The sequence below is a fragment of the Pelophylax lessonae genome, assembly GCF_965119305.1.
Source record: "Pelophylax lessonae genome assembly, chromosome: 2".
In the NCBI taxonomy this organism is placed as follows: domain Eukaryota; kingdom Metazoa; phylum Chordata; class Amphibia; order Anura; family Ranidae; genus Pelophylax; species Pelophylax lessonae.
The window spans coordinates 739622171-739636584 of NC_138769.1; the positions used below are offsets into that span (position 1 = coordinate 739622171).

Below are 14414 nucleotides of genomic sequence, written 5' to 3' on the forward strand. Positions count from 1 at the left end.
TGCAACCTTGTTACAGGGCATCAGAGCAACCTAGGGGACAATTGCCCCCCTGCCCCAGTCCTCCCCTGGCTCTGTCCTTGTCTTCATCCCGCACTCAATACATCAGCAGTGGGGACTTTTTACTTCTCTTCACCAGGAATCCCTTAGGCATGTCTGTGGCAGAAGCAGTGCAGCCTTTTTACGGGGGAACCGGAGCCGCCCGGGGGGCAATTGCCCCACTGCCCCCTGGCCCAGTCCTCCCCTGGACAAGCCGACATACCATACAGCAATCCTGTGCACATCATCCTATGACATCACAATGACATCATAATCCGGCCAATAAAATCCTAATAACCTAAAGCCAAACAAAATCCCCGTAATGTTACTACACCCCCAATACCACCAATCCTTGGGTATGAATCAGAGGTATCGTACATCTTTATTCTCCTGGATCATTTCATGATATGTTTGGTGTTAGATAAACTATTTTATTGGTTGGATTATTACATCATTGTGACGTCACGGTAGGGCATACACAGGGTCATACATGGGTTACTGTATGGTATAAAGGTATGTCTGGGGAGTATGTTTATTGTCACTATGTCACCTTGAGGAAAGGACGCCCAAACCTTGGCTTTGACTAATGCGACATTTCACCAATAGATGTGCAAGATATTCATTGGAGAGCTGGTGATTTTCTATCCCCTTCACAGGTCTTCTCATCCAACATGAGTACTTGACCTCACAAATGGCACTCATTCCCAAAGATACCCTCTAAAATCTTGTGCTGTTATAACCACTAATGGCAGCCAACTCCACATTATTGTCCATGGTGACGGAAAACTCGATATTCATGACCATGGTGAGGGAAATCTCCATATTAATGGCCATGGTGAGGGCAGATACATGTTAATGACCGTGGTGAGGGAACATTAGATATTAATAGCCATGGTGAGGGGAGATACATGTTAATGGCCATGGTGAGGGAAAAGTACATATTAATGGCTATGGTGAGGGAAAACTCCATATTAATGGCCATTGTGAGGGAAAACTCCATATTAATGGCCATTGTGAGGGAAAGCTCCATATTAAGGCCCTGGTGAGGGAAAGCTCCATATTAAGGCCATGGTGAGGGAAAACTCCATATTAAGGCCATGGTGAGGGAAAGCTCCATATTAAGGCCATGGTGAGGGAAAGCTCCATATTAAGGCCATGGTGAGGGAAAACTCCATATTAAGGCCAAGGTGAGGGAAAACTCCATATTAAGGCCATAGTGAGGGAAAACTCCGTATTAGCGGCCACGGTGAGGGAAAACTCCGTATTAACGGCCACGGTGAGGGAAAACTCCATATTAACGGCCATGGTGAGGGAAAACTCCATAATAATGGCCATGGTGAGTGAAAACTCTAAATAAATGGCCGTGGTGAGGGAAAACTCCATATTAATGGCCATGGTGAGGGAAAACTCCATATTAATGGCCATGGTGAGGGAAAACTCCATATTAATGGCCATGGTGAGGGAAAGCTCCATATTAAGGCCATGGTGAGGGAAAGCTCCATATTAAGGCCATGGTGAGGGAAAACTCCATATTAAGGCCAAGGTGAGGGAAAACTCCATATTAAGGCCAAAGTGAGGGAAAACTCCGTATTAGCGGCCACGGTGAGGGAAAACTCCATATTAACGGCCAAGGTGAGGGAAAACTCCATATTAACGGCCACGGTGAGGGAAAACTCCATAATAATGGCCATGGTGAGTGAAAACTCTAAATAAATGGCCATGGTGAGGGAAAACTCCATATTAATGGCCATGGTGAGGGAAAACTCCATATTAATGGCCATGGTGAGGGAAAACTCCATATTAAGGCCCTGGTGAGGGAAAGCTCCATATTAAGGCCATGGTGAGGGAAAGCTCCATATTAAGGCCATGGTGAGGGAAAGCTCCATATTAAGGCCATGGTGAGGGAAAACTCCATATTAATGGCCATTGTGAGGGAAAGCTCCATATTAAGGCCATGGTGAGGGAAAGCTCCATATTAATGCCATGGTGAGGGAAAACTCCATATTAAGGCCAAGGTGAGGGAAAACTCCATATTAAGGCCATAGTGAGGGAAAACTCCGTATTAGCGGCCACGGTGAGGGAAAACTCCATATTAACGGCCACGGTGAGTGAAAACTCCATATTAACGGCCATGGTGAGGGAAAACTCCATATTAAGGGCCATGGTGAGGGAAAACTCCATAATAATGGCCATGGTGAGTGAAAACTCTAAATAAATGGCTATGGTGAGGGAAAATTCCATATTAATGGCCACGGTGAGGGAAAACTCCGTATTAATGGCCACAGTAAGTACAAACTCCATATTAATGGCCATGGTGAGGGAAAACTCCATATTATTTACCAGGGTAAGAGAGAGGTCTGTAATCATAGCCATGGTAAGTGAAAGTTCCATATTAATGGTTAAGGTGAGGGCAGGTCCATATTAATGGAACGGTGAGGGAAAATTCCATATTAAAAGCCAGGGTAAGGGAAAGCTCCATATTAATGGCCATGGTGAGGGAAAACTCCAATATAATGGCCATGGTGAGGGAAAACTTCATATTCAGGACTATGGTGAGAAAAACAATCCCTATTAATGGCCAAGGCGAGGGCAGCTCCATATTAATGGTCATGGTGAGGGAAAACTCCATATTAATGGCCATGGTGAGGGAAAACTCCATATAAATGGCCATGGTGAGGGAAAACTCCATATAAATAGCCATGGTGAGGCAAAACTCCATAATAATGGCCATTGTAAGGGAAAAATCCAAATTAATGGTCAAGGTAAGGGAAAGCTCCATAATAATGGTAAGTGACAGCGCCATATTAATGGCAATGGTGAGGAAAAACTCCTATAATAATGGTCATGGAAAGGGAAAGCTCCATATTAATGGCCAAAATGAGGGAAACCCCTATATTAATGTCAATGGTTTTGGAATAAGATGTCCAACAAGCTCATATAGGTTTGGTAGTCAGGTGTCCAAAGACGTTTGGCCATATACTGTGGGTTGACCCTGATGGCTTTAGGAGTTTTTTCAACCTCTGTTTGTTTTATGTTTCAAATTTTAAGAATGCTTATGTTGGACTCTGCCATGACCTACACCCTGTATATGGATCAGGTGATTCGCATTAGAAGGGGGCTAAGGTCAGTACGTGCCCACTTACCTCTTCGTCCTCCTGAATGCTCTCCCGGATGCAGTGAGGAGGAAAGACAAGGGGCCGGCTGAAATCCATACAGCGGCTTGGCAGCTCCATCTTACTTTTGCCCCCAGTGAGATGAGGCGGGCGTCCCTGGACCTCCTTGCCCCCAGTATAGTCCACCTCACTCAGTGTGCGAGCCATCTGCAAGACAGAGCAGGAGCGGTCATCCTGCATTGTCCCATGAGCCTCAGTCATGTAAGAAGGCTGGGGGGTCGGTATAGGAGGCCGCGATTGTGCCTTCAGATGATATTTTGCCTCTGGGGGTTCACTGAAGGTGACGCCCACGCGGGTCTTTCCAGGTCCCATCCGGGAATCCCCGTCTTCTGCCGGCCGGCTGTGCAACTCACTTGACGTCACATAAAAGGGGTTGTCCAGCATTTCGAACTCGGATGACTTGGGAAGGGGAGGAGGAGGGAAGTCCGGCGGCGGTAGATTCAGAGTGCCAACCTCTTCGTCAGAAGAGGTGTCCTCTCCTCGGGCAGATGGTGAGTATTGGCGGCGTTTTTCGGAGTGCTGTACGGGCACCGTGATTTGCGCCCTGTTCTTAGAGGATGCAGAGGTGGACAGCTGCCCATCTGGGGGCATCATTTGATGAGGGACCCCTTCCAGCACGTAATAGGCTGGGTTATTGAAGCTGTTTTTATGACCATGTCCGTCACCCTCCGCCTGGACCTCCATCTTGCACCTGCGGAGACAGAGAGGTGGGGAAAAGTCACATGACCACCATGATTATAACACAAGATTGAAGTGAAAAACCAATGCAAACAGATATATTTACATATCCAAGAACAGAGGGTCTGAAATATTAATTACTATTTGTACGTGTTTTTTTTTTTTTTTCTTGCATATCGTTTACATTTTTTTTTTACTATTTCTAAAACTGTAAAAATCAAACTATTTTACAAATAGAACAATCAGTTAGAAAAACAATACGAGTTATTTGAGCTGATTCATTTACCCTAATGAGCCCTAATTAACTCCTTCTTCCACCTTCATCCTCTTAAATTTTTAAAACTATTTTTTTTTTCATTTTTTATATATACTGCAGTCTTTATATTTTGCTTTTTACTATTTGTAAAACTGTATATAAAAAAAAAAAGAAAAAAAATTAAAAATCAGTTAATAAAAAAAAAAAAAACTGAGTTAATTAGAGCTGATGAGATTACCCTAATGCGCCCTAATTAACTCCTTCTTCCTCTTCTTCCCCTTCTCCTCTTAAATTTTTAAAACTATTAGTATTTTACTTCTTTTTTTTTTGTTCATTTTACTTTTTACTATTTGTAAAACTGTAAAAAGAATAAAATAAATAAATCAGTTAATAAAAAAAAAAAAAACTGAGTTAATTAGAGCTGATGAGATTACCCTAATAAGCAACAATTAACTCCTTCTTTCCCTTCTCCATTTAGTTAGCATTTTCCTGCTAACTTCTTCAATTCTTTTTTGTAACCATTAATATTTAATTTTTATGTTTTGTTTCTAAATGTTTTGCCCTAAAAAAAAAAAAATGCAAAAAAGTACAAAAAAGCCTTTTTAGAAAGTCCTTAAACTGCCTAAAAAAAAAAGTCCAAATTAAAATGCTTTACAGCACCACCTGGAGTTCGATAGAAGATCTGCAGATTTTTTTTCCTGATTTTTAAAGATTTTTTTGTACATTTATATAGCTCTGACATATACCGCAGTGCTGTACAGAGATCACTGAGCCAATCACATCAGTCTCTGTACCAGAGGAGCTTACACTCTAATGTCCCCTCCCCCACAGTCACATCAGTCTCTGTACCAGAGGAGCTTACACTCTAATGTCCCCTCCCCCACAGTCACATCAATCTCTGTACCAGAGGAGCTTACACTCTAATGTCCCCTCCCCCACAGTCACATCAGTCTCTGTACCAGAGGAGCTTACACTCTAATGTCCCCTCCCCCACAGTCACATCAGTCTCTGTACCAGAGGAGCTTACACTCTAATGTCCCCTCCCCCACAGTCACATCAGTCTCTGTACCAGAGGAGCTTACACTCTAATGTCCCCCAACAGTCACACACTATTATTATTATACATTTATATAGCTCTGACATATACCGCAGTGCTGTACAGAGATCACTGAGCCAATCACATCAGTCTCTGTACCAGAGGAGCTTACACTCTAATGTCCTCCCCCACAGTCACATCAGTCTCTGTACCAGAGGAGCTTACACTCTAATGTCCCCTCCCCCACAGTCACATCAATCTCTGTACCAGAGGAGCTTACACTCTAATGCCCCCCCCCCCCCACAGTCACATCAGTCTCTGTACCAGAGGAGCTTACACTCTAATGTTCCCTTCCCCCATAGTCACATCAGTCTCTGTACCAGAGGAGCTTACACTCTAATGTCCTCTCCCCCACAGTCACATCAGTCTCTTTACCAGAGGAGCTTACACTCTAATGTCCCCCCCCCCCCACAGTCACATCAGTCTCTGTACCAGAGGAGCTTACACTCTAATGTCCCCTCCCCCACAGTCACATCAGTCTCTGTACCACAGGAGCTTACACTCTAATGTCCCCCCCCCCACAGTCACACACTATTATTATTATACATTTATATATCTCTGACATATACCGCAGTGCTGTACAGAGATCACTGAGCCAGTTACATCAGTCTCTGTACCAGGGGAGCTTACACTCTAATGTCCCCTCCCCCACTCACACACTATTATTATTATACATTTACAGTGCATCCAGAAAGTATTCCAAAATTCTACAAACAATCCCCCATAATGACAACGTGAAAGAAGTTTGTTTGAAATCTTTGCAAATTTATTAAAAATAAAAAACATAAAAATCCCATGTACATAAGTATTCACACCCTTTGCCATGACACTCATAATTGAGCTCAGGTTCATCCTGTTTCCACTGATAATCCTTGAGATGTTTCTACAGCTTGATTGGAGTCCACCTGTGGTAAATTCAGTTGATTGGACATGATTTGGAAAGGCACACACCTGTCTATACAAGGTCCCACAGTTACCAGTGCATGTCAGAGCACAAACCAAGCCATGAAGTCCAAGGAATTGTCTGTAGACCTCGGAGACAGGATTGTATGGAGGCACAGATCGGGGGAAGGGTACAGAAATATTTCTGCAACACTGAAGGCCCCAATGAGCACAGTGGCCTCCATCATCCCTAAATATAAGAAGTTTGGAACCACCAGGACTCTTCCTAGAGCGGGCCGTCCGGCCAAACTGAGCAATCGGGGGAGGGGGGCCTTAGTCAGGGAGGTGACCAAGAACCCGATGGTCACTCTGACAGAGCTCCAGCGTTTCTCTGTGGAGAGAGGAGAACCTTCCAGAAGAACAACCATCTCTGCAGCACTCCACCAATCAGGTCTGTATGGGTGTGGCCAGACGGAAGCCACTCCTTAGTAAAAGTCACATGACAGCCCGCCTGCCCGCCTGGAGTTTGCCAAAAGTCATCTGAAGGACTCTCAGACCATAAGAAACAAAATTCTCTGCTCTGATGAAACAAAGATTGAAGTCTTTGGCCTGAATGGCGAACGCCATGTCTGGAGGAAACCAGGCATCGCCCATCACCTGGCCAATACCATCCCTACTGTGAAGCATGGTGGTGACAGCATCATGCTGTGGGGATGTTTTTCAGGGGCAGGAACTGGGAGACTAGTCAGGATCGAGGGAAAGATGAATGCAGCAATGTCCTGAGACATCCTTGATGAAAACCTTCTCCAGAGCGCTCTGGACCTCAGACTGGGGGAAGGTTCTTCTTCCAACAGGACAACGACCCTAAGCACACAGCCAAGATAACAAAGGAGTGGCTATGGGACAACTCTGTGAATGTCCTTGAGTGGCCCACCCAGAGCCCAGACTTGAACCCGATTGGACATCTCTGGAGAGATCTGAAAAAATGGATTTTTGTAAGAACTTACCGTAAAATCCTTTTCTCTTAAGCTCATTGACAGACGTAGTCTTCTTGATTCTCAAGAGCTGGGTTATGTTGTCTCCGCAGGAGTAGGACTAGGCAGAATGACAAAAACGTTCTGGCTCCACCCTAGGGGGCAGTCCCTGAGGGTATATCCTCCCTCTCTCTGCTACAGGGAATCAGTTCTGTTTAAAGCAGTACAGAGAAATTAACCCAACCCAACTCAATGATAGAGGGGCGGGTACTACGTCTGTCAATGAGCTTAAGAGAAAAGGATTTTACGGTAAGTTCTTACAAAAATCCATTTTTCTCTATCGCTCATTGACAGACGTAGTCTTCTTGATTCTCAAGAGCTGGGACATCCAGAAGCAGTGCCACAAATGAGGGGTGGGATTGACAAAATCAAATCCAATCTAGTAGGCCCAACCGGTGCCAAACTAGAAGTTTTAAAGGCTCATTATAAACAAAGAATGAGACTAAAGAAAAAATTTTCCAACGGAAAAAAACCCTCGAGGTAGACCACTGGTCTCCTCAAATTGCGGCCTGCAAAACCTTGCGGCCAAATGAGGCATCAGACGATGCCATTACATCAACTTTATAATGTTTAGAGAAGGTATGCACCGACGACCAGGTAGCCGCCTTGCACACCTGGACCACTGACGCCTGATGGCGAAAGGCCCATGACGCACTAAGTGCCCGAGTGGAGTGCGCCTTAACAGGGAACGGGGGCTCCCGACCCTTAATAGAATAAGCCTGCACTACCGTCTGTCTGATCCATCTGGAAATGGTCGCGGCAGATGCAGGCAACCCCTTTTTGGGTCCATCTGGGATCACAAAAAGTGAATCCGTCTTGCGAAACGAGTCTGTCGTTTTCAAGTATACCCTGATCGCCCGGACCACATCCAAGGAGTGCAAAGCAAATTCCCGAGGATGACTGGGCTTAGGACACAGGGAAGGTAATACAATTTCTTCATTCAGATGAAATTCTGAAACTACTTTTGGTAGGAAGGATGGATTCGGACGAAGAACCACCTTATCTCTATGAACCACCAGATATGGTGAACGACAAGATAATGCGGCCAGTTCTGACACCCTGCGTGCAGAAGTAATAGCCACCAAGAAGGCCACCTTCTGGGACAACGTGGGTAGAGGAATCTCCCTAATATCTTCAAAGGGAGGTTTCTGAAGAACCGACAACACTAAATTAAGATCCCAGGGGGGTAACGGCGCGTGCACTGGCGGAGCCAGATGTCGCACCCCCTGGATGAAATTCCGCACCAAGGAATGAGTAGCCAAAGGCTTCTGAAAGAAGATGGCTAATGCTGAGACCTGACCCTTGATAGTACTCAAGGCCAGTTTCTCCTCAACCCCTTGTAGCAAAAAAGCCAATATTCGACTAATCGAATAAGACCGAGGACGGAACCCCAAAGGTTCACACCATGCAATGTAGGACTTCCATGTGCGATGATAAATCTTTCTGGAAGTCGCTTTCCTTGCTTCAACTAGAGTAGGAATAACTGAAGCTGACAAACCTTTGTCCTTCAGCACCTGGGTCTCAATAGCCAGGCCGTTAAAGCCAGCGATCGTAAAGCAGGATGGAAGATCGGTCCCTGAGACAGTAGATCCTCTCTGAGAGGAAGTCTCCACGGGACGTCCGCCACCAGTCTGACCATGTCGGCGTACCAAGCTCGACGAGGCCAGTCCGGAGCTACCAGGATTACTGGGATTCCTTCCTCCTCTACCCTGCGAAGAAGTCTTGGCAGTAACGCGAGAGGAGGGAAGGCATATATTAGCTGGTATTGCCCCCACGGGGCGATCAGTGCGTCTGCGGTTTCTGCTAGAGGATCGCGGGAGCGAGCCACGAATCTCTGAACTTTCCTGTTGAATCGTGATGCCAACAGATCCACATCTGGGGTGCCCCACCGTAGGCACAACTGGTGGAAAACGTCTGGATGGAGGGACCATTCCCCCTGATCCAGGGTCTGACGGCTGAGATAATCTGCCTGCCAATTCTCCACCCCCGGAATGAACACCGCAGAGATTGCTGGAACAAATCGTTCCGCCCAGCGAAGAATGCAAGCCACTTCTTTGGCCGCTCGGACACTCTTGGTGCCCCCCTGATGATTGACATAAGCCACAGCCGTGGCATTGTCCGACTGGATCCGAACCGGGCTGCCCTGGAGCTGCTCGGTCCAGTGAATCAGGCAAAGTCTGATCGCTCTCAGTTCCAATACATTTATCGGTAATCTGGATTCTTCCGGGGACCAAAGTCCCTGAGCAGATAATTGACCGAGAATTCCTCCCCATCCGGATAGACTGGCATCCGTGGTCACTATCGTCCAATATATTGGCAGAAATGACTTTCCCTGGCTGAGCATTGGAGACCGAAGCCACCAAACCAGAGACTCTCTGGTCTGTTTGCTCAATCGTATCTGATTGTCCAGGGATTCCGGATTCCGATTCCATCTGAGGAGAATCTCTTGCTGAAGAATTCGGGTATGGGACTGGGCAAATGGGACTGCTTCGAATGAAGCCACCATCAACCCCAGAACCCTCATGCAAGTCCGAAGGGAAGACCAGCTGTTGGACAGTAACAACTGGACTGCAGATTGAATCTTTCGAAGTTTCCCTACCGGAAGAAAAACTCTTGTCCTGACTGTGTCTAGAATTAGACCCAGATATTCGAGCCTCTGGGTGGGAACCAGAAAAGACTTTTGCTGGTTCACCAGCCACCCGAATTCCTGTAAAGAAATCATAGTAATTTCTATGTTTTGTAGCAAGGTCTGAGGAGACTCTGCATGAAGCAGAAGATCGTCTAGGTAACCTAGAATCGATATACCTCTTTGGCGCAGAAGTGCCAACATTGGGGCCAACACCTTTGTGAAGACCCGCGGAACCGTGGCGAGACCGAAAGGTAACGCCACAAACTGATAGTGGTTCTCCTCTACGGAAAAGCGTAGAAAACGCTGATGTCCTGCGAAAATGGGAACGTGAAGATAGGCGTCCTTGATGTCTATGGACGCTAGGACATCCCCTGGATGCAGGAAGGCTGCTACCGTGCGAATGGACTCCATTCTGAATCTTCTTATGTTGACGAAAGAATTGAGTGCTCTTAAGTCCAGAATTGGACGCACTTTGCCCTCTTTCCTGGGTATTGTAAACAGGTTTGAATAAAACCCTTGAAACCGTTCTGTCCAAGGAACGTGGACTACCACTCCTTGTTGTAGTAGATCTGTGACTGCTCTCCGCAGATCTTCTAGACGATCCGGAGATAGTCGGATATTGGAAGGGAAGAATCGCGCCGGTGGGAGAGATCGAAACTCGATCTTGTACCCTGACTTTATGACTTCGCAAACCCATTTGTCCGGGATTCTGGAAAGCCATGGATCCGGGAACCGGCGAAGACGTCCCCCCACCCCAGTTATGGGTGGGGGCGCACCTTCAGGCTTTGGATGGTTTATCTCCTGGAGGGGGCGGGCTTTTGCTTGCCCGACCAACGACCCCTGACGCCTCCTGCAGGAGGCTTGGAGGACTTCGTTTTTTCACCCGCTGGACGAAAAAACCTCTTGTGAGCAGAAAAAGAAGGCCCTCGTCTTTGACGAGTTCCTCTACCTTTAAAATTTTGCGGTAAAAAGGTGCTTTTTCCACCGGTGAGATCCTTAATGATCTCATCTAAGTTGGCTCCAAATAGACGTTCTCCTGAAAAGGGGATATTAGCCAATGCTTTTTTGGAACCTTGGTCGGCTATCCAACCTTTTAGCCACAGTGTACGCCTGAGAACCACTGCTGAGACAGATGCTCGCGCCATTAATGGAGTGGCGTCTAACGCCGCATCACACACAAACTGTAACCCCTGTATCATTTGTTCCAACAAATCTGATACCGCCTGAGGGACTTCTTCTAAGTCCCGGCGTAACCACTTGGTCCATTCAGTTACAGCCTGTGAAACCAGACCAATAGCAATTATTGGCCTGAAAGCTGATCCAATCAAGGAAAACATGGTGCGAGACATAGCTTCTATCTTGCGATCCACTGGATCTTTAAAAGACGGAGCGTCTTCTAAAGGAATAACCGTGGCTTTATTCAATCTAGCAATTGGTGAATCCACCACAGGTGGTTCTGTCCATTTCTTAATAAGGGTTTCCTCAAACGGATAACGCCTGTCAATGCGTTTGGAAATATTAAAAGTGCGTTTTGGCAGACGCCATTCTTCATCGATTGGATTGCCAAAACATTTGGGCAATGGAAAAACCTTTGCCACTTTGATGCGCTTTTTAGTCCCAAAAGGGATCTCAGTTTCAGCTATTTCTGATGGAATACCCTGTAACCTTAAAGTCTCTTGAACAGATACAATGAGTGCGTTTACCAACGCTTCCTCTCGGGCTATGGCAGATGCCGAAACATCCTCCTCACTGTCTGAAGAGACAGGACCCGAGACACCAATCCCAGATGAAGTACCTGCAACTGCAGAAATAGGCTCAGAGTCTGAATCCGAGGTTTCAGATAATAAGGGGTTAGGCGGGGGTCGCTTTCTTGCGCCCTGTCCCTGACAAGCCACTTCCACCCGGGACACAAAAGTTTCCATAATAGCTGACAAAGATTCAATTGTCAATGGGGTGCTGGAGGATCCCGCAGACCCCTCGAGGGGATCCGGAGGAGATACATGAGTGGCAGGGTCCATGTTAATACAGGACACTTTTGCCAGCAATAAACAAAAAAACTTTTTTTTTTTGTGTGTCTCCCCCTAGCGCAATAGCGCCCCTCAGAGTACCTGCTTCTCGATCCCAGAGAGAGAGAGAGGGACCCCCAAGGCTCACCAACCGATGCAGTGCAGTTTCCAACAAACTGCAGCCAGCGTCAGTCTTACACAGACTGGAAGAAGCTGTTTGCTCTTTTCCCGGGCAGAAGGCGTGGCTCCGCCCCCTGTGTACGCCTTCCGGCGTTCCCAGCCCTCCACGAGGTAGCTGGGCTCACAAAACATGGCCGCCCCCATAGAAGAGACATAAGACTCCAAAAACATGGCGGCCGACGTGACCTGAGGACATACATGCATTCGGTCTACGGCAAAATGGCGGCGGACCGCCGATATCGTCTTCCCAGCACATCCACCTGCACTCTGCTGAGAGGTGACATATGGATCTACAGAGATACACTGCACATAAGGTAGGATTATACCTCCTATGTTTGCTGTAATGTTACAGTCTGCTGGGTAGAGTGTTAGCTCTTGAACCAAGTCCACTTCCCACAAACACATGCTGTATTACAAAGGGGACTTGTAAGTGTCAGATATATACTGACCATATATGGAGGGGCCCATAATATATACTGCCTCATAAATGAGGAAAAAAGGGAACGTTTTACTCACCATACCGAACCGACAGGCACCCTCTCTTCACAATACCCTCTCCACCGAGGTGGGGGTTTGTGGACGCCTCGACTCTCTGGTCCTGGCGTCCAAGCGAGCTTTTAACTCGTAAAGTCAGTCCCTTTACTGGGACTCCGTCGCGGCCGACTCAGCGCACTGGTCTGCACGCGCTTTTAGGCAGAAACCGGGGTGACCACTGGATCTCACATCCAGCCCGTCGCCCGGCCCCGCATACTTACTTGAATATGTCGCGGCCGACCAAGCGCAATGCCTGGTCTGCACGCGCTCGTAGGCCGGCTGGGGTGACCACAAGTGTCGCCCAGTCCGGCATTTTTGCTTGAAGATCTCACAGGAAAAAAACACTGGAGAAAACTACCTAAAAAATGTCTTTTTCTTAAAGAAAAAAAGTCTTGCCAGGACCAAAAGATCCCAGCAAGGAACTTAGGTCCTTACTCCTGACTAGACAGAAAAAAACTGATTCCCTGTAGCAGAGAGAGGGAGGATATACCCTCAGGGACTGCCCCCTAGGGTGGAGCCAGAACGTTTTTGTCATTCTGCCTAGTCCTACTCCTGCGGAGACAACATAACCCAGCTCTTGAGAATCAAGAAGACTACGTCTGTCAATGAGCGATAGAGAAATGGCTGTGCACCGACGCTCCCCATCCAACCTGATGGAGCTTGAGAGGTCCTGCAAAGAAGAATGGGAGAAACTACCCAAAAATAGGAGTGCCAAGCTTGTAGCATCATACTCAAAACTACTTGAGGCTGTAATTGGTGCCAAAGGAGCTTCACCAAAGTATTGAGCAAAGGGTGTGAATACTTATGTACATTTTTAATAAATTTGCAAGGATTTCAAACAAAGGAAGCAGCCCTTTCATGACTCATGTGACACAAGCCAGATTCGGGCCGGTGACTGCGAAAATAAGTCTCAGAAATGCGGTCCTGGATCAAGCCACCGCAGGAGTTGGTGATTGGCTGCTTCCACCAAAACCCTAATCACCCAGGTGATCCACGTTCCTCCCCAACTTTCCCGTTCTCCTGTCATTGTATTGGTCACCTACCGAGCCAGTGCCGGATCTTCCTTAATGGAGGTCGGTAACGCAATTGGTGGACGGCCCGTAGAGAGGGCTGGAACCTTTTCTGATTCTTCCAATGACTTTCCAAGGGTGGGGCCTGGAGCTTCTGAGGTGGGGTGCTTCCGACTTACAGATCTACCAAAAAAAAAAAAAAAACATGAAATCACATAAATTCCTAATATTTTAATAATCTATTATTAATAATATTACATTTTCATTTTAATTCATTTTTGTTTATTTTTAAATTTCACAAAAAAAAAAAAGCACAAAATTGGGAAAAAAGATATTTAAAAAAATATTATGAGAAAAATTGGAAAAAATAAATAAAAGATATTATAAACCTTTTTTCATTTTGTTCGGTAATTTTTGAATTTCACCAAAAAAAAAAAAGGCACAAAAACTGCTCCAAAAAATGCAAAATGAATTAATGAATTATAAACAAGTATACATTTCATCTACAGAAATTCTTTTAAAAGCAACACAGATCAAAATAGAAATAATTGTTTTTTTAATCAACTGCATAAAAAAAATATATATATATTTTTTTTGTTAAAAAAAAAAAGTATATGTGTTTGTTTTACTATCCAACATATGATCCAACACGGAAGAAAAATAGAAATAAGTGTTTTTTTTTTTTTTATATATAGCTGTGTTGTGTATTTGTTAATCAACTGCATAAAAAAAATATATATTTTTTTTGTTAAAAAAAAAACCCAAATTGGGAAAAAAGATATTTAAAAAAATATGAGAAACATTTTAAAAAATAATTTAAAAATATTATAAACCTTTTTTTCATTTTGTTTGGTAATTTTTGAATTTTACCAAAAAAAAAAAAAAAAGCACAAAAACTGC

At 45.5% G+C, this 14414-nt stretch overlaps 1 protein-coding gene across 1 annotated transcript in view; it reads right to left on the reverse strand.

Annotated features, from left to right (window-relative positions):
* The window catches only part of INPPL1 (inositol polyphosphate phosphatase like 1), a 156567-nt gene that overhangs the window by 9279 nt on the left and 132874 nt on the right, over window positions 1-14414 (reverse strand). The window contains exons 25-26 of the mRNA XM_082245938.1: window positions 13548-13697; window positions 3180-3900 (exon numbers count right to left, since the gene is read on the reverse strand). Coding sequence (XP_082102064.1) covers window positions 3180-3900; window positions 13548-13697 — 871 coding nt within the window. The remainder of the gene's footprint in view (window positions 1-3179; window positions 3901-13547; window positions 13698-14414) is intronic.